Source organism: Crocodylus porosus, unplaced genomic scaffold (assembly GCF_001723895.1).
Source record: "Crocodylus porosus isolate Cpor-Errol unplaced genomic scaffold, CroPor_comp1, whole genome shotgun sequence".
NCBI classification, from domain to species: Eukaryota; Metazoa; Chordata; order Crocodylia; family Crocodylidae; genus Crocodylus; species Crocodylus porosus.
In genome coordinates, this window is record NW_017728943.1 from 20,371,103 (window position 1) to 20,391,101 (window position 19,999).

Consider the following 19,999-nt stretch of genomic DNA (forward strand, 5'->3'; position numbering starts at 1 on the left):
CTATAATGCATAGCAGCTCCTGAAACTCCGTTTTGAGTGAAAAACAGCCCTCTGGTCTGTCTGAACACAGGGCAAAAAGCCAGAATTCCTGAGTTCTAATCCCAGCGCTGGCACAGGCTGTTGCCTCAGTGATTTCAACCGAGTCACAGAGGGTAACATTTTCAAAAGTGCCTTAAAGATTTAGAATCCTAAGTCCCATTTCTAACAGCGATTTAGACACATAGGTAGTGTCCACGTGAGCAGGGGCGTGCGTTTGCAGCAGAACAAATAGTAGCAGCACAAATTGATGCTGCTACTTTATGCTGCAGTGCATGCCCCTGCTCACATGGTTTGCAGCAGGACACACTGTCCTGCTGCTCCATGTGCTGCAGGGGGCCTGGCTGGGGCAGGGCTAGCCAGCAGGGAGCCCCCATGCTGAAGCACCCTGTGGCCCAGCCAGCCAGGAAGTAGCACATGGAGATGGGGCACCCTGTGCATTGAGCCACCCGGCACCCTGGCCAGCCACTCCCCAGCTGGCTGAGGCACAGTGTACCTTGAGATAGGGGAACAGGCAGCCCTAGGCTGGCTGATCCCCTGTCTTTGCGTGCCCCAGTGTGGAAGCTCTGCTGTGAAGCCCGTGCTATGACGTGGTGCCCCAGTGAGCCGTGGAGCAGCTGCCTGGGGTGCAGTGTGCCTCAAGACAGGAAAGCAGGCAGCCCAGTGAGCAGGCAGCCATCCATGGTTTAATATGCAACACATGCAGTTTGTGGCATTGCAAAGAGGTTTGCGGCGACAAATCTCACATGCCTGCACATCTGGATCTGGCCTTAGAAGCCTAAGCTTCACTACAAATATTACTTCACATAGACTATTACTTCACACAGAGAGGTCCACAGCTGAAGCAGGCCCCAACTCAGGGGCAGCACCAGCTCCTGCTGTGCAAATTACAGTGGTGTGGTCAGGTGTCACTACAGGAGTAGCTGTTTTGTCTAGTCCCCTCCTCTTGCCTCCCCCACTCCACAAAGATGGCACCCGGACTGCTGCCCCGGTTCCCCCTGCCCTCAGTTATGCTGCTGAATGAATCAGTGGGAGTTTTGCCTGATTACAGATTCAGCAAAATCTGAGGACCTGAGTTTTGGCCCAGCATTTGCACTTGGTAATTACTCAGATGATCTCTTGAGGCCCCGTCCAGTCTCACTTCTCTATGAAGGCACTGCAGTTCAGGATTCCAAATAAGTACAGTGGTCCAAACAGCACAAACACCTCTCAGATCCTGAAGATTGGTTCTTAGTAGACAACTGACATTTGGGGTTATTCATCTGGAATCACCTGATGAACTTGTGGCTATTTTGTATTATGGAAGAACATTGCAATGCTCGGGACTCCTGTGTGTTCACCACCTCTTCTGTGTTTGCAGTGATTCTACGGGGAGGAGGAATGTGTGAAAGGTCCATGCTTCTCTGTCCTCTCTTCAGAGGACTGCCTTTATTTTGGTCCAAAGAGTCATATTGTCTAGTTATCTTTGAAAGTAAGTTTTCCTTTTTTTGACCATCAAGTGAATGGCAGTTATGATAAAACCTGCCAGCATTACCACTGCACCAGAAACTGTATAGGCAATTCCCAGGAAGAGGCTGCTTCCCCCACACCACACCACAGTTGAGAGAATCAGGTATTTCTTCCCTTTGAACCTGGAAACCGGGAAATCTGATGGGGGTGAAGTTAAAGTTTCATTAACAAATTGTAGCATATTGTTTGTCAACGATGCTGACCAGGCAGACCTGCCTGTGCCACACCAGCAGTAAACCTCAGCTACTTAACTCTCCCACAGTTTAGGAGCAGCAAGCCTCCTCCCTGGCATCAAAACCTTGGGCCTTGGGTCTGCAGGCCAGTCAACAGTTCTGCTGTGGCAAGCCTCCTGGTTCTTACACTCTGGTTATCCTGGTTCCTGACCCTGGTTTTTGGCTTATTTTTGGACTCCAGCTTTGGATTTCCCTGTGGTTCTTTTTCCTGGCTCCTGATCCCGGGTTGGTTTTGTTTTAAGACTTTGCCATGTGGATTGCTCTCTGGATTGGTACTTGGCATCTGATCCCTGGATCCCGACCCTGGACTATGTTGTGGACTCTGCTTCTGGATTTCTCTCTGGCTTTGGTATATGGATCTTGCCCTTTGACTCAGCCCCAGGCCCTGCTTTCCCTCAGTGGCCTAACCATTATGCTAGACCACCTATGCTGCAGTCCTTTACACTGTCATGATGAAATGTACAGAGAAGAGTTGGCAAAAATATCTTTTGCTGCCTCAAGTTGGTGGGGTAGAGGTGAGAAGTTCACACATGCAGCACGATGGCCTCTCATAAGAGCTCCAGGGGCATGCGGTCAGTGCCCTATAAACAGGTACCTGATCATTCAGGCTGGGGAGTTCAAGGTAGCCAAACATACATCACTCCCTTGAATGCCATTGGCCTGCCTCAACTACACTGGCCGTATAGTCCACCAGGCTTATGAAGACCTTTGGTGTGCCTTTACAAGGCAGATTATGGAAAAGCCTTTGGATCCTTTAATGTTATGATGTCAGGGTCATGTGTCATGTAACTGTTTAATGCACTGGAGTTACATCAGGGTTTAACTGGGCCCATAATATTTAAAGTGAACACATCAAATTAATTGGGAAATCTGGGTGGAAATTGTACAAGAGAACCACCGCCTGCAGACACCAGGCCCTGACATGCCAACACTCTACATAATGCTTGTAGGATATCCCAATCTCTTCATTGCGAGACACTAGCATCCCAGGCTTCATCTCTTAGAACAGGATGGTATTACAAAGATTTGTTGGCCTTCTGCTTCACCTAGGAGTATGAGAAAGTCACGCCATTACGCTGATGACTTATGCCAGCACCATCCAGGGGTAGATGCAGCAGTGTCAATGCAGCAGTACTTCAGGCACCCCAAGGTTAACACTTGGGAAGGAGACCTTGCTACACTGGCATAACAACTCCTGTTCCCATAGGTTGCATCTCCACTAGGGGTCTCTGCTGACATAGCCATAGCAGCACAGACTCTTTCAGCATAGAAAAAGCCTTTGTTCTGATAAAAGAATAAATAAACCTGTTCTCCACTGACACATACTCAACTGGAAAAGGCCCTCTGACACATGAATACCTTACCCCTGGAAGGTAGCTCAGTGTAAAATATATTGATTTAAATTCCTGTTTTAGGTTACCTGGAACAAGTTGGTTTCCCAACCTCTACAAAAGCTGCCACTGCTGTGCTTCGTCACTAAACATCAGACGAGCAGCGGGATCAGAACTGAGGTACAATGGCTTAAGCTGGCCCAATACAAAGCACTTGAGAGATGTGTCTAAAGCCACTAGTGCAGACTGCAGAAAATCCAGGGTTGTCAAAATTGAGATCTTCCTTAGGGCTTTATTTCTTGCCATAATGCTGCCAAGCCAACTATCATCTAATTTATACCTATCTAAAAATGAAGGAATACATCAGGCATGATGAAAGGATACTGTAGAAAATGCGAAAGGTGTAATTCCCTGCTGGGAGACCATCAGCAAACTGCTCGGTGCGGCTGAGGCGACGGTGGAGGTTTCTGAAAGTGTGGAAAGCTGACACCCGCATCCATATGATAAAGTCATCATTGATGTAACCATTATTCCTTTCATTCTCCTCATCCAATAAATAGGCTGGTTTCTGCCAGTAGGGAGGCTTTGCTGTCCCTGGGGAGGAAAATGGAGAACAGGGAAGGAATGCTGCTCAGACAAGTAGTTACTTACTGACACCTGCTGGGCTTCTGATGTTTAACTGAGGATGCAAGAGCAGAGAACGGACAGAGGTTTAGCCCTGCTTTCGGAAGACAGGCACAGCAGAGAGCTGTTTCCATCCAAAGATCTTAGAACACAAATGAACTGAGCTTAATTATATACCCATGTGGTAGGTAAATGTAATAATCCTTATGTAATAGAGAAACCCGTGCAAAAGAAAGTGATTCAAGCATGAACTATTACCATTGTTTCTGGTTCCTACCTTCTGTACTCTCATCACGTGGCAATGCTCCCATGCTTAATCTTATCACCCCCTCTTTTTGATAGCCTGTTTTCTGCATGTCTTTTCATAGCATCTGATGAAGGAAGCTGGAGATCACAAAAGTTCATGCAGCTCTCATGCAGTTAAGCTATAAGGTGCATCTCTACCCTGCTTTTTGCAATTAATTGTTTACCTGTGCTTTGATAGATTGTTTCTTTTCTCTTTGCTCACAAAATGCACTGAAAGATAGGTCAGTATTTATGCATTGTTTATCTACAGTTGGTAGCTGTGGTGCTAATCTTGCACAGACTTCAAGTTTTTTGGGGGTAGGGACCATTTTCCGGCTCAGCATTTGTACAGCAGCAAGCAAAGTGGGGTCCTGGTTCATGATTAGTACTCACAGGTCCTCCCCACAATACAAATATAAACTAACAGCAGCACTACCAGTAGTGATGCTATTAATATCAATAGTGACAGCTAGTCATCAGTTTAAAGAGCTAACGAAGATGACGATCTGACAATAAGTCCCACTTTATTCACTCTTTTTGCCCAACAGTCTTCCTCAGTAAGGAGAAGAGAGGGGAAAGACTTCACTTTTCTGTCTTTCTGGAACATCTTTTTCTCTTTATAGCATCTGTCTTTCCATCCCGGATGCTGATTCTGGTGTTTTTCCATTGAGAACCTGGAGACGGTTTTGTGAGGTTGCTCTTGTGGTTTTTCCATTGGATAAATTAATTGCCAGTGGGGAGAACACACAGACCATTCTCACAAGGCCTGAGCCTGTCTCAGGGGGTGTCCACCCACAGCAGGCAGACTTTAAAAATAAGGGAATGCAAATGAAATAATTCTTACCTGCAAATGCAGAAGTGAGGTTGTGTGATGTTGGATTGCGAAATTTCACATATTTATCTGTCCACCAACTATTTCCAGTCTTTAGTAGTGGGACTTGGATAGCAGTGGATAAATTAGTATAGTAAAAAAGAGAAATTGTATCTGCAGAAGGATCAAAAGTAATATGTATTAATCGCTTCTCGGCCTCTTGAAGGCTCAGATCGAGCGAAAACATTAACTGCCCTGCAACTGCCACCTGTCACTTTAGTAATTAGCATGACCAAGTGAAAGCTTGAAGGTAGGTGCAGGTATGTGTATGCACACACCCACACAGACACACTAACCCCTCCCCTCCATGGAACAGAGAGAAATAAAGAGATAAGAGAATATTTTATGATTTTTTTCAGCCTCTACCCATTTGGTGTATTCCACCAGAAGTTTACCACTGAAGAGCCTTAAACAAGAACAATCTTTGAAGTCTCAAAGACTGCTGCTACTCAGTTACTTACTACAAGGAAAGATCTTTTTTTCTTTGTTCCACCTTTCAAAAAGGTATTATATCCCAGGGTGTGTTGTATGAGACACCAGGAGAATGACTGCAGCATTAGAAAAAGTGTGTTTTACTGCAAATGAGCTTATACAGGGCAGCTTCCTTATTTTAAAATTCCAGAGGAATCAAGAAACTGGTTGCTTCTTTCCATGTAAATAAGGCTAATATTATACTTCCTATCATGAGCTGCCCTCAATTCCCTGTATCAAGATAAAAGCAACCTGTGCCTCTTCTCTACTGAGATGTCAAAGTGAGACTATATAAAATCAATATTTTTGGAAGTGAACATAAAGACCAGGGAGTCTGTGCCTTAAGGAAACATCCTGATTTGTCATTATGAGACTATCCAGTAAAGTTGAAAAAGTCTAATTACAAATTAGTTGAAAACTGGTACAATCTCCTGGGTAGAAAAGTGCATTTTTTGAATGATGTTTATGTCACATTATTGAAAAGCTTTCTTAAGTCTCACTGAGACACAGGCTAACATGTCTGAAGCCATATTGGTTGGTCTGCATGGAAGAGTGGTGCTCTCTCTCTTTTAGCAAGTGGTAAGAAGCCTTTTCAAACAGGTTAGATGAATTCAACTGGGCTAGTAAGACTGAAATACAAACTTTCTATGCCCATGAAGACAGGGCCTATGTATGCACACTTTGGTCTTGTCCACACACACAAGTTGTAATAGTTCAACTACACCAATGACATTTTAGTGACACAACTCCCTAGTGTGAACAGATTTCTACAGCATGTGATGGCCAACCACCACCACCATTAGGGATGCTGCTCTGAGGTAACTACGTTAGGAGAAAAAGATCACACACACAACTGACAGTTGAGTATAGCAAGAATGTGTTGTTTCACACTTGCAAGCACATCACCCGATGAAGCTAGATTCCGGGTCTTCTGTGCTCACCCATCTGCACACTTTCCAGCTAAGCTACTTTACTAGGCTACTCAGAACCTCAGTCCTGCAAATGGTTTGTAGGATTCCTTGCAATCCTCTAGACACGGCAATGTATTTAGGCTTGCAGGCAAAGTGGTAGAATGCTATTCAGTGCTGTTTGGCATCTCCATTCCAGTCACATTGCCTAACAACAAGTGGGAGCAGAGACCAACAGTGGGGCTCTGGGTAGACTCAGGGCCACAGAGATGTTTCCACTGGGTACAGCCAGGCAGTTGAATAAATGAGATGTGGAAGACACCTACCATTGAACATGCTGTTGGCGATAGCACCGCATGGAGCCATGGGAGTTCCATTGCGATAGGTTGAGAAAGGTGCACAGTTGCTGTTATGAATCTGAATGTAAGGACACAGAACAATTACATCTTTTCCTAAGCAATCTTTTGCTTAATATTTTATCTATTTCCCCTTTTTATTTTTATTTTTTTAAACACTAAACACTTAGGAGTCTCCAGGGCCTCTCAGTCACTTTGGAGACAAACCCACCTGGAATAAGTCAGGGTCAATGGACAGAGCATTAGCAGACTTGTGCTCTGCTCCAGTCTCTGCCAGTGGCTTGTTACATGACCTCAGATCCATTCAGCTCCTTAGAGGATCTCCTGTGGCAACACAGCCCTTCTAATTCTCTTCTACTGCAGGGTATAGCTATAACCCACAGCCAGATCTCAAAATAGCAGAGCTCAATATTTTTATCCTTCTCTCTTTTAATTTTGAAACTCTGGATCTGGGCCAACCTTTCCCCTCTTTGGGTTGTAAGACATGTGGTCACCTGCAAGGGGCTGCACTGCCGCTTTCAAGTCTATGGTTAATGTCACCTCCAGGAGGTCTGAAGTCACTGTGGACATTTTTCTGCTGGAATTGCCCTCTGATACCAATTCACAGAGCAGCTGCAAACCTTCTGGGTTAAGTAAGAAATCAATGTTCATCGGCTCTGCCTCTGATACATGGTTTGTTGGGTTGTCCTAGAACTGACAAGCTGTTGCCCATATGTGCAAACAGGAAAGCAGGCACGGGCTGCATGCATGGGAAAGTAGTTATCATGGGAACATGCTTTGAGAGCTAGAAGGAAGCACTTGGAAAGCAGAGAGAGACAACTATGGTGGCAAAACCACAAGAACTGGCCAGACAGCACAGCTGGAAACTACTTTTTAACCAGGGTAAATTAGTTTTAAGTTTGTGAGGGTGAGTTACACAGTTAACACAGTGATTTTATCTCTTATTTCCTCTAGTGGTAGATGCTGCTGTCTTATCATATGTCCAATTCTTCCTGCTGTCCCTTTCTGAATCATAAAGGCTCACACGATTCTGTCTTTACTTCCCCCAACAACAAAAAAAGAAAAACAATAGAAGCCTGTTTAATTAATTAAGAAGCAAAAAGCTAATTCCCCAGTGTATCCAAAGCCACTGCCCAACAGAGCTGAATTTGTAGCTAAAAACTATCACTTGGAAGGAGGGGGATTTGTGTATTCATTTTAAACTAAGATTTAAACCAGCAGGAAGAACTGGAAATCATAGCACTGTCAAGGAACTATGATGTGACTGGAATAACAGAGACGTGGTGGGATAGCTCACATGACAGGAACAGTGTCATGGATGGGTACAAACTGTTCAGGAGGGACAGGCAGGGGAGAAGAGGAGGAGGAGTTGTGCTGTATGTAAAAGAGCTGTTTGATTGCTTAGAGCTCCAGTATGAAACTGGAGATAGGCCTCTAGAAAGTCTCTACGTTAAGATTAGAGGGGAGAGCAGCAAGGGTGATGTTGTGGTGGGTGTCTTCTATAGACCACCTGACCAGGAGGATGAGGTAGACAAGGCTTTCTTCAGACAATTAACAGAAGTTTCCAGAGTACAGGCCCTGGTTCTCCTGGGGGATTTCAATCACCCTGACATCTGCTGGGCAACCCAAGAAGTTTTTGGAGACCGTTGGAGACAATTTCCTGGTGCAAGTGCTGGAGAGATCAACTAGAGGCCATGCTTTTCTTGACCTGCTCACAAACAGGGAAGAATTGGTACGGGATGTAGAAGTGGATGGCAAGTTGGACAGCAGTGACCACAAGATGATTGAGTTCAGGATCCTGACAAAAGGAAGAAAGGAGAACAGCAGAGTAAGGACCCTGGACTTAAGATAAGCAGACTTTGGCTTCCTCAGGGAACAGATGGGCAGGATCCCCTGGGAGGCCAGGCGGAGGGGCAAAGGAGTGCCGGACAGCTGGTTGTATTTTCAAGAAAACTTACTGAGGGCACAGGAACAAACCATCCTGACGTGCAGGAAGAATAGCAAATGTGGCAAGCAACAAGCTTGGCCTAGCAGAGAACTCTTTGGTGAGCTTAAATACAAAAAGGAAGCTTACAAGAAATGTAAGCTTGGACAGATAACTAGGGAGAAGTATAAGAGTATTCCTGGGGCATGCAGGGATGAAATCAGGAAGGCCAAAGCACAAATGGAGTTGCAGCTAGCAAGGGATGGGAAGGGTACAAAAAGGGTTTCTACAAATACGTTAGCAACAAGAGGAAGGTCAGGGAAAGTGGGGGTCCCTTACTGAGGCAACCTAGTGACAGAAAATGAGGAAAAGGCTGAAGTATTCAATGCCTTTTTTACCTTGGTCTTCACAGGCAAGATCAGTTCCCAGACTGCTGCACCGGGTAGGACAGTTCGGGGAGAAGATGATCAGCCCTCAGTGGTGAGAGAACAGATTAGGGACTATTAAGAAAAGCTGGATGTGTACTAGTCCATAGGGCTAGATGCAACACATCCAACGGTGCTGAGAGAGTTGGCTGATGTGATTGCAGAGCTGTTGACCATTATCTTTGAAAACTCCTAGTGATTGCGGAGGTCCCAGACAACTGGAAAAAGGCAAATACAGTGCCCATCTTTAAGAAAGGGAAGAAAGAGGAACCAGGGAACTACAGACAAGTCAGCCTCACCTCAGTCCCTAGAAAAATCATGGAACAGAATCCATTACTTAACCCAGAATCCATTTCTAAACACTTGGAGAAGAAAGTGATCAGGAACAGTCAGCATGGATTCACTAGAAGCAAGTCATGACTAACCAACCTGATTGCCTTCTATGATGAGATAACTGGCTCTGGGGATTCATGGAAAGCAGTGGACATGCTTTACCTTGACTTTAGCAAGGCTTTTGATACCATCTCTTATAGCATTCTTTCAAGCAAGCTGAGGTACTATGAGTTGGATGAATGGACTGTAAGGTGGACAGAAAGCTGCTTGGATTGTTGGGCCCAACATGTAGTAATCAATGGCTCAATGTCTAGTTAGCAGCCTGTATTAAGTGGAGTGCCCCAGGGGTCGGTTCTGGGGCTGGTTTTGTTCAATATTTCCATTAAGGATCTGGAAGACGGGATGGATTGCATCCTCAGCAAGTTTGCAGATGGCACCAAGCTGAGTGATGTAGCAGATATGATGAAGGGCAGGGCTAGGATTCAGAGTGACCCACACATATTGGAGGATTGGGTCACGAGAAATCTCATGAGGTTCAACAAGGGCACGTACAAAGTCCTGCACTGAGGAAAGAAAAATCCCATGCACCAGTACAGGCTTGGGACAGACTGGCTAAGCAGTAGGTCTGCAGAAAAGTACCTGTGGGTTATGGTGAACAATAAGATGGATACAAATCAGAAATGTGCCGTTGTTGCCAGGAAGGCTAACAGCAGACTGGGCTGCATTAGTAGGAGCATTGCTAGCAGGTCAGGGGAAGTAGTTATTTCCCTCTATTCTGCACTGGTGAGGTCACATCTGGAGTACCGTGTTCAGTTTTGGCCCCTCGCTATGGAAACGATGTGGACAAGTTGGACAGAGTACAGCAGAGAGCAACAAAGATAATTTGGGGGCTGGGGCACATGACTTTCTGAGAAGAAGCTGAAGGAACTAAATTTATTTAGCTTGGAGAAGAGAAGGGGGGTTTAATAGCAGCCTTTAACTACCTGAAGGCTAGTTCCAAAGAGGTTGGAAATAGACCAGGGGTGGGCAAAATACGGCCCGTGGCCGCGTCTGGCCTGCCAGGCCATTCTATCCAGCCCGTGGGGCCCCTAAAACATTTAGAAAATTAATATTTATATTTATCTAAGACCCAGGGGAAGTGCCAGCAGGCTCCTGCAACAGCAGGGCTATCCTGGCCCCACGCCCCCAGCTAGAAGCCCGTGCCTAGCCAGTAGGGCCACTCTAAACTATATGGCTCCCATACCCACACACACATCCACACAAACCCCCATATGCAATTATTTCTGCATATATACCACAAATGCATACAATTAAGACAATTTTAAAAAAAATTAAATTAAAATATATTATTATGGGTATTTGATTTTTAGTACATAATTTGGTTTTTCCCCCCTAAGATGGCAAACCCTCTTCCCCAAAGGACTAATTCCAGGGCCAAGGAGAGGGTCTTCTGGTAGCAAAGGTCAGAGGTTAGGGGTGGGACTTCCAGTTGCAAGATGGCAACCAGGGGGTGGGGCACCTGTCAAGGGGAGGGGCTACCCATATGGCCCTCTACAGCTTGGCAAAACTTGGTAAGTAGCCCTTTACCTGAAATAATTACCCACCCCTGCTAGACTGTTCTCAGTGGTGACAGATGACAGAACAAGGAACAATGGTCTCAAGTTGTAGCAAAGGAAGTTTAGGTTTAGTCTTGAGAAAGCCCTGCCTGGGATGATCTAGTTGGGGATGGTCCTGCTTTGAGCAGGGGATTGGATTAGATGACCTTCTGAGGTCCCTCCCAACCCTCACTTTCTATGATTCTATGACTCCTCTATAATTTAGTGCTCCCAGAAGGAACAGGTTTGATAGGTCTGGAGTCAGGACCAATTTCCTTTATTCATCCTGAGATAACATACAGCAGGTGCAGCAAAAATGCAACCTTCCCCAAAATTTCCCAGCCATGACTCTCAACCTCCAATTAAAAGGACTTTTAGGGGAGGGTAGTTCAGTGCCACTGGTAGCTTGTTGAGACAGTCACCAGAGTTACAGAATCATTTTTTGAAGTTGACCCCATGCCACTGAAGCCAGCAAGAATATGTATTCTGCTTTTGCAGCACCTTCAACCACAGGAGCTCAGGCTGTTTGATGTGCTCCAGCAAATTAAGCATTACAACCTCCCTGCTATCAGGAGCAACATTGTTTGCACTGACTGTAGCAGGAATCTGAAGTACAGAGAAGTATACCAACTCAGCTATGCTCACAGCAAGTCAGAGACGGAGCCAGGAACAGAACCCGGACCTGTGCTTTAACCACTCTCCTCTTCTCTTCCATACCTCTCACCAACTCATGTCACATGGGCTTAACCAGACAGCAGTGACTTAGCTTGGAAAAGCTTTACCTTATTACCAAGCCAAACACTCAGACACCTGCATTAGAGGCTATAGTGAGCTTACATTAGCTCTCTGTACACTAAAACAGGGCTGTACAGTGGCAGCCTGCAGTGCAGCCTGTGAGGGGTTAATTTATGCTCTCCAGCCTCTGACCCAGTTGCTGTTCTCCCCCTGGCTCCAGCTGCTCTGGGCTCCCCTTCCCTCTTCTGGCTTTTGCTTCATCACCCTATCTTTGTGGGTGGTAAGGTGTGGCTCCCACCCATGGTGCTGAGGGAGCTCACTGCCACAGGAGACTGCAGAGACTGAGGCCAGGGCACTGCTCACATGTCATTTGGTCCAAGAGGCCCACAGCTTGCACTGGTGCAGTCTGCGGAGTGTGTGGCCCCTGTCTGCTGAGAAATTGGATGGCCCTGCACTAAAATATCGATCATGCAACATTCTTACATCTGTATTTCGACCCAGCAATTGCGCGTTGCTCCTGGACATGACGTACCGACGGTGGTTCTGATAAAAGTTTTGCAGGCCGTAGTACATAAAAACATCACCCTAGAATTCAAAAGAAGAACTTAGGCAGAGAGGGGATACAAGCAAAAAGATACATTTCACAAGTGCAGGCAGCTGTATGATGACTATTTAGATGCTCATGTTGTTAACATTACAGCTGATCAGTTTATTTGAGACATCCATGTGCTTTGGGCTTGTGGATGGAGGAGAGGTGGAACACCATCATTCCCCTACTCCTTGTAGTCTGAAATCATTGGAGAGGACATACTATGGTAATTCAAAGATATTATTTTACTCAAAGTAACAGGTATTGGACATGATCCAGCAAAACTTGATTCACATGAATAAGCTCCCTTGTGGTACTTCAGGAGGTCAGTTCCTAAAGATCTTTAACAATCTAGATGCTAGCTCCCAAGTACCTAACAGCAGTTAGACATGCGCTCCAGGAGTAGAGGGAGGGTGTGCTTTAAACAGAGTAGCTCCAAGGGCCGTACTAATTAAAGCACTTGGGAGTGTCTCATGTATCAGTGTCCCCATGCTGAAAAATGGTGGTGGGGGCACTTTAACTAAATAAAGCTCGTCAAACGAGATTCAGTTAAAGCACCCCCACTGCCATTTTTCAGCATGGGGACGCTGATGCACAAGATGCTGGAGTCTGCTAGAGTGTGGTAATTGCCAGGGATCCTTGTTCTCTCCAATTAAAAAAATCCCAAATTGTGATTAAAAACCCCAAATCTGTGGTTTTTTTACAATTAAAATGAAACACAACTTATATATATATCAGTTGAACACAATGTTTTATTGATATATTTATCATTTTAAAGTAATTTGGAAGCTTACCAGTGCCTCAATCATAAAGTACATTCTAATTACCTATATATTTTGGCATTTTTCTTTTTTATCATGGAAAATCAGAGCTTTCCCTGCCACCTTCATTCACCAAGACATAGGTCCAGCTGTGGCTATCCTGCCTCTGCTATTTTGTCACACTGAGCAGCCCTGATATACTGCCCCCCCCACACACACACACTGGTGCCCTTCATTCCCAACCCGCAGCCCTCCATCCCTGCTGGTTCTCCTCACTCCTGACTCGCAGCCCTCAGTTACCCCCCACCCCGGCCGGCCCCACACGGACTCACAGCGCTGCAGCAGGGGGAGGGGGCAGGGGTCTTTCAGGGGCAGTGAGGAGCTGCATGATCAGGCTGCCAGAGGCTGGTGTCCATGCTCTCAGAGGCAGGGAAGGCCATGTGAAGTCGGGAGATACTGCTGGCTTGGGGGGGAGGGGGGGGAACATGGCTAGGCTGCCTGGTGTAGCATGAGCGCCCCAGACTGGAACAGGATAGTGCCACTGGCTCCCCCTCCTCCTTCCAGCCTGTGCTGGGGCCGGGCTCACTCTGCTGCCACCTACATGAGTGGGAGCTGCTGCAGCCACAAGTGGGACTGAAACTGCTTGGAGCCCCTCACCCTCCTCCAGCTGCACACAGCATGGCCTGGGCCAGAGCCATACTTCCAGTCCTTCCCATCATGCCCCAGCCCCAGCCAGTGGTGCAGGGCAGCATGTGGTGCCTCAGCCACTGCCTGGCTTCCCGCCACCCCCAAAGAACACCCTCCCACCTCCTTCCCCCACCGGAGGGCCAGGCACCTCTGGCAGCAACACTGAGCTGGGCTCATTGGCAGCACCAAGTGGTGCTTCAAAACCCACTGCCCTGCTGCAGCCCCAGCACCCGGATTCCCTCCCCCAGTGCTGGCAGGTACCCTAAGATACACAGACTCCCACACACATACACCACACACACGCTGCAACACACACACACGTGCCCCACATACAGCTCCCCGGACAGTCCCCCAGTCCTGGCCCTCCAAGCCCCCCGTCCCATAGATTTACCTGTTTCCAGCTGCGCGGGCTGCTCCCACTACCCTGCCTTGCTGTATTGCCAACCACGTGTGCGTGCGTGCGCAAACATGTGGTGCTCCCTGCCCACGATTTCCCTCCCTCTGCTTCCCTGAGCCCCAAGTAGATCCTTGTCGGCTGGAACACTGCCAGCCTGCAAGGGGAAACCTGAAGTTGCCAGCTTCAAAGATAGAATCCATGTTTTTCTCCTTTAAAAAAGGAAATCCACTTTTTTCCATAGGAAATGGAAAACTCAGATCCTTGGTAATTACCATGCTTCAGGAGATTCAATCAAGCCTGCTCTGATGCACTCTCAGAGCAGCCTCATTGCTGTATATAGGCCCCCTAAGTTACTGAAAATGGGAGCTGGGTTCCTAAGTCACTTAGGGTCAGTTTTTTAGAAGGGTGTAAGTCCTCTGTCTAGAAGAGGTCTAGGCTAAGGAGAAATATGTACCTAGTCTTTGTAGCCAAGAAAGGAATATATTTTACCTTTGATTTTAAATGCTCTACAACTCTCAAAACATTCTTGCACCACATGTATTAGTCTACGTAATATCTTTGGGGCCTCTTCTGTGCTGAGGAATCTCATAGTGGCTTTAAAAATTTAAATTGCACACTCTGATCACTACTGAAATATAGCTATCCCATGAAGTAGTTTTGTTTGTCGTAGTTCAGGGTTCAGCAGTGTTTTTCAGCAGAGTGCCAAAAACACCAGCAAACTCAACTTGTAAGATGTTGATGTGCCAGGGGCAGATGGCGGGAGAGCCACGGGGGACCTGATCCTCATTGTGGCAGCACAGCCCTGGCCCCTTCCCTGCCCTCTGTCCCAAAGTGTGTGTGCTCTGGCACCCATGCTGGGGGTTGCCAACCCCTGGCGTAGTTTTTTTTCATTGTTTTTAACAGTGCGTGACAATATCCTTCAGCAGTTTAGGACAGAAAAAAGTAACTTTTCCAGTTAAAACTCTAGAATGAAATTACTAACATGAAAATGGAGCCAGGACATTAACACTACAGCCCTTGTGAAAAGGGCTACAAGAGGTTACCTGTATTTATTGACATCCAAGATGACTTCAAATTTAAGATAACCCCCTAAAATAATTAGATTCTATTCATGGAAAATTATAGATGTCATAATTTTCCAGGTATAGAAACTAAATAGTAGAATGCCATCTTAAATTTGTCCAACCTCACTTTGGTGGTGCGGAAAGCACTGGTGAGGGGCCAGTTCCCTACCCACTGCCCTCCCACTCCTGCCCACCCTGCTGCCAGTCCTACCATATGCCCCCCTTGCCCATACCTGCCTCCCCCACCTCCTGTTCCCCTGCAGCCTGCCTCCCCAGGCCACTTGCACCCTATGCCTGTGCCTGCCCCCACCTCTTTGCCCACCCCCCTTACCTGCTGCTGTTCTTCTCATCCAGGACATGCTGCAGCAGCACAGCCCCAGCCCAGCCTTAGCCAGGGAGAAGTGGTGGCATCCTCCAGCCCCACCAGGTTGGGGCTGGACCTGGAATAGAAGGTAAGGGGGGAGGGCACAGCTGGGAGGAGAGAAGCAGAGGGGAGGGGAGGCAGGCACAGGCATGGGGGGTGCTGGGGGAGGAAGGCTGCAGGTTTCCCTCCCCCCAGTTTCCCCTGTGCTCCCCCCAGCCATGTTCCCCATCTGCCACCAAAAACTATTCTAGGCTGGGGCAGGCAGTGGCCCAGCTCTGGCTTCAGCCTGGGATAAAAGTCAGACCAGAGCTCCCACCTGTCCCAGGCTGGTCCTCAAATCCAAGGCAAGGCTTTGTTTTCCCCATGTGGGAACCTCATTTTGGATTCAAGTAAATATGGTAGTTAACAAGTGGTCAAGATTTAATGTCTTTTGAGAGATGTTCACTTAGCAGCACTGTGCCCCCAGGGTATAGACATGGGCTCACTACTGACTCAGAGGGAAAAGTCATGTCTTGAAATGCCACCACTTTCTAGAGCCTCTACTTTTACCTCATCTCCTGTCCAAGTATTAATGAGGCCTGACGTTGCTTAGTTAACAGAATGTGCCAGGATGAACGCCAGTGGCAAAGATTTAGCATGCCCAGGGTTTTAGATTTGTGAAACACAGCAAAATGAAGGACTTCAAGGAAATCATTTTGTGTCTTATGTAGCCAAATGTATACTTCATATCACATAGGAATTTAGTAGCTATAGTTTGTGGGTGGTTTCTCATGTTACTTACCTGTATTTTTTCCTCTAATTTGAAGTCAGCAGAGCAGAGGCATTCAGTATTCCAATTAGAGGAATTTTCACGCAGTTTTGAACAGATCAGGCATTTGTCTGAATAATTAATCTATCCAACATAGAAACAAAGCAAGAATCAGATGTTGTAGGACATCCCCTTGAGTCAGCCTCATGTCTTAGCTGCTAAGACTCAATAACCAGTTCTCATGCGTTTCCAAGGAGCATTCAAGTAACCAGGGACAAATATTTTCAAAGGAAGTCACTCACTTAAGACTGGGATGCCCATTTTAGGCACTTTGAACACTAAATCTCATTGAATATCAGAGGGACTTATGTCTTTAAGTCAGATAGGTTCTTCTGACAACTCTACCCCTATCCATGAGACTCCTGTCCTGGCAGCTGAGGGCTGAGTGTACTTCCTCCTTCCCCAGAAAAGCAATGTACCCTTACATTGCTCAATAATCATCCCATCTGGCTGGTGAAACATCTGACTGACAGATAGAGGTGTGCGAAGTGGGCCCTATTCAATTCAGATTCGGATTTAGCCCGAATCAGGGACAGTGATTTGATTTGTCAATTTGGATCACTGTCCCCGATTCAATCTGGCCGAATCTGAATCTGAAGATTTGGTGCCAATTCAGAGAATCAGCGATTTGGCCGTAGATGCAGCTTTAAATGTATTTTCTACGTACCACGAGGTAGCAGGCACAGCTTGTGATACCTGTGGTGCTGGGGTGCGTGGAGTGTCCCACAGGAGTGTGGGGGGGGGCCTCCACCTGCTCAGCGGCGAACCTAGAAGTCCACCAGGGAGTGCATGGGACTCCCCCCCACCCCCATGATCAGCCACAGGGGAACCTCAGGTGCCCCCCCCCGATCCAGACGGCACCAGTTGTTGAGCCGGGGGGACGCCCAGCATGCTCCCTGGTGGACCTGGAAGTGGACCAGGAATCCCCAAGGCAGGGCTGAAGCCAGCTGGCACACAAAGAACAGAGCCATCAAAAAATTAACTGAGGCAAGCAACGTATCTAAATTGACACCATTTTGCTCTGTTTAACATTTTGCATTTATTTAGCACCTTCTACCCCAAACAAATGCTTTTAATGCTGAAAATGACCAACACCCTATTATAATTGAATATTTAGTAACATCTTTTCATCATAAAGGCTGACAATTTAAGGGCTGAAAGTATATGCTTAGGTTATACAGTATCAGAGACAGAGTGAGCTGCAAGGCCATCATAATGTCTGAAAAATCCACTTTTTCTGTAAGGAAACCAACTCACACAAATGTTCTCATGCTATTTTTTTAATCCCTTGGGTCATACAAAAATATCCCAGTTATCCTAGTCGGTCCTAGTACACGCTATGTGCTCCATACCACATGAATGCTGCATATGGCAATGTGCATTAGGGAAGGCTGGGAAACCTTGGGTGGTACTGCACGATTGATTCACTGAGTAACCAAGAATAAATCATTGTATGTTTTAACTTATCCTGTGTAAAACTGATATTTGATTACTTACCTATACCTAGAGCTGGTTATTTATTGTGAATAATGCTACTGGTAGATTTATACCACTTTTCTGTTCATAAGTCAGTCACAAAGTGAAAGTGGTTTCTACAGATGCATTTGCTGTTTCGTAAGTATTCACCAGCATTGTTTACACAACCAATTTTAACCTATGAGTAGTTTCTAAACAGTTAACTTGGACTAGTGATTATTTCTTTTGTGCGATTAGTCAGCTCAGTCACCTGGTAGCGTACTGATAATAGCTGGAAAACCAAACCAAATAAAAAGCTGATAATGCATCCCCAAAACAATTGATCAGTCTCTTAATCACTTGCGATAGTCTCTGAAGCTTTCAAGATTTATGATTATTCTCACAGGTCCTGAACAGCTGCCAGAAACATCAAAATAATGTGAATTGATAGATGACCATTGACATTATTTGATCACGATCAGTCGCTTTGATTTCTCACTTGGACTTATAGGCTCCTTGCAGATGTTAAAAAAAACAAAACAAAAAACCAAAAATGGCGCTTTACTTTAAACTCAGCATGTTCCTATGCCCAGCCCAGCACATGCCCAGAAGAGGCAGCATGTTAGTTGGATCCAGCTTGCCCAACATCTGTATAGATTGGGCACTTTAGTGGACCTTTTTTGGTGCTTTTATCTAATAGCCGATTGAATCAGCTTTAGCTAAAAGCACCAAAAAACTGCCTGAATTGCCAAATCTGTACAGCTCCAGAGCCAGGTGGAAGTAACACATTGCTTCTTCCAATAAAGTACTCTCTTTTTTTTAACGTCTGCAAACAGTCATAATGTTTAATCAGGTCTACCTAGAGTAATTTTGTTAAAAAGCACGGACACTTTCTTTTGTTGTCGTTGTTTCTTTTTTCTTTTTTTTTTTAAAGATTTTTAACATGACCAATGTTTATTTAAATGTTCTAGTAATTACAGTGACCAGTCTCTCTCCTCCCCTAAGCACATGGAAAAATTACAATGTGGTAATCTTTTTCCTGGTGATCACTATAGTTTCACAGGGGCACTGCAGATTCTAAACCAGTTGGGCTGACATACTTGTATGAAGGAAGCACATACAAGTACACAGTATCATTGCAACCATCTTTGTTTTGAAGCACAAGCTCTCTGTTATTTTTCTCCTAAACACAATTAAATCTCTATGTAATAATGTGTCAAAAAATACACCCCAAACCAACCTGCACTTCTTTGACGCTCTTTGCGGACAAGATGAGGCAGACTCCCATGGTGAGGCAGAATACACTGATAAGAATGAAGCCAGAGAGGACAGACGCAGGTGTGAGTTTGGGCTGCCAGGCTGACAGTTTCTGTTGTCTGAATGCGCTGTTATCTGGACATCTGGAGTTGGGGGGTTGTGCATCCTTCCTGCTCTTGCTTGTCATGATGTCCCCGTTGGAAAAGGGCAAGTATTTGGGATGGAGAACTAAATTTTTGACCCTTTCTGAAGGGAGAAGCTGTGCTGTTTTTTTCAAACCTTTGTTACTTCCTGGTATTACTCATTAACTAGCTCTCCCTTCCCCAGCAGACTTATCTTTTACACCTGGTGGTGTATTTCAGACAGTTGCTGGGAAAACATCTAATACATTATGGTTCTCCAAGATAGTTAGTCTTTTCCTGCCTCACAGTTTAATTGTTTGTTAGATTTGACTAAGCTCTGAGCTACTGATCACTGGCAGCACAGTTTCTACTTGGAAACGGGATACTTGCCATTCTAGGGTACCATCAGATCCATTACTCTTTCTCCTCTTTTTATTTCCCTAGCTGCTCCAAGCAGAGATGGGTTATAACAAGCAATGGATTACTTGGGCTTTCCCAAGCAGCTGCTGCATTGGGTGACAGTGTGAAGGGGCTCCTATTCAGTGTCAGCCTGAGGCAACATTTATCTGGAACCAACCACGATACCTTGAACAAATGGACAGCACTGAATCATTGGTGCCAACCCCTCCGAGCTCTTAGATGCCACTTTTGACGTTATACATCATTTCCTGTGTGAACTGGGAACACAAGATACAGGGAAATAGGATCCCTATAGCTACTAGGGCTGTATGAAATTTCACCAGCAGTTTCATTTTGGCACTGTTTCAACTCGTTTCGAGCTTGAAACAGCAACATCAAAACAAAACAGAGAGCTTCGAAACAGCCTCAAAATGAAACGAGGCAAGTCACAATGTTTTGA

General features: G+C 45.9%; 1 protein-coding gene and 1 long non-coding RNA gene across 3 annotated transcripts; one reads left to right on the forward strand and one right to left on the reverse strand.

Annotated features, from left to right (window-relative positions):
• Positions 1–449: 449 nt before the first annotated feature.
• Positions 450–1,338, forward strand: LOC109319363. Its single transcript, XR_002103493.1, has 2 exons — positions 450–941; positions 973–1,338. It is a non-coding gene; the product is annotated as an uncharacterized LOC109319363 (long non-coding RNA).
• An 81-nt stretch (positions 1,339–1,419) lies between these two features.
• LOC109319360 (cell cycle control protein 50C-like) lies at positions 1,420–19,359 on the reverse strand. Of its 2 annotated transcripts, XM_019548859.1 has the most exons (7): positions 19,002–19,358; positions 16,280–16,390; positions 12,120–12,221; positions 6,595–6,685; positions 4,863–5,003; positions 3,494–3,703; positions 1,420–1,683 (listed from the first exon to the last, which is right to left on the reverse strand). In XM_019548859.1, exons 1-7 carry the CDS (start codon positions 19,203–19,205, stop codon positions 1,496–1,498), a joined length of 1,047 nt encoding a protein of 348 aa, XP_019404404.1. In that variant the 5' UTR covers positions 19,206–19,358; the 3' UTR covers positions 1,420–1,495. The 2 variants fall into 2 exon arrangements, with proteins under 2 accessions (XP_019404404.1, XP_019404405.1); XM_019548860.1 differs by lacking the exon at positions 16,280–16,390 and having other exon boundaries at positions 19,002–19,359.
• Positions 19,360–19,999: the final 640 nt, after the last annotated feature.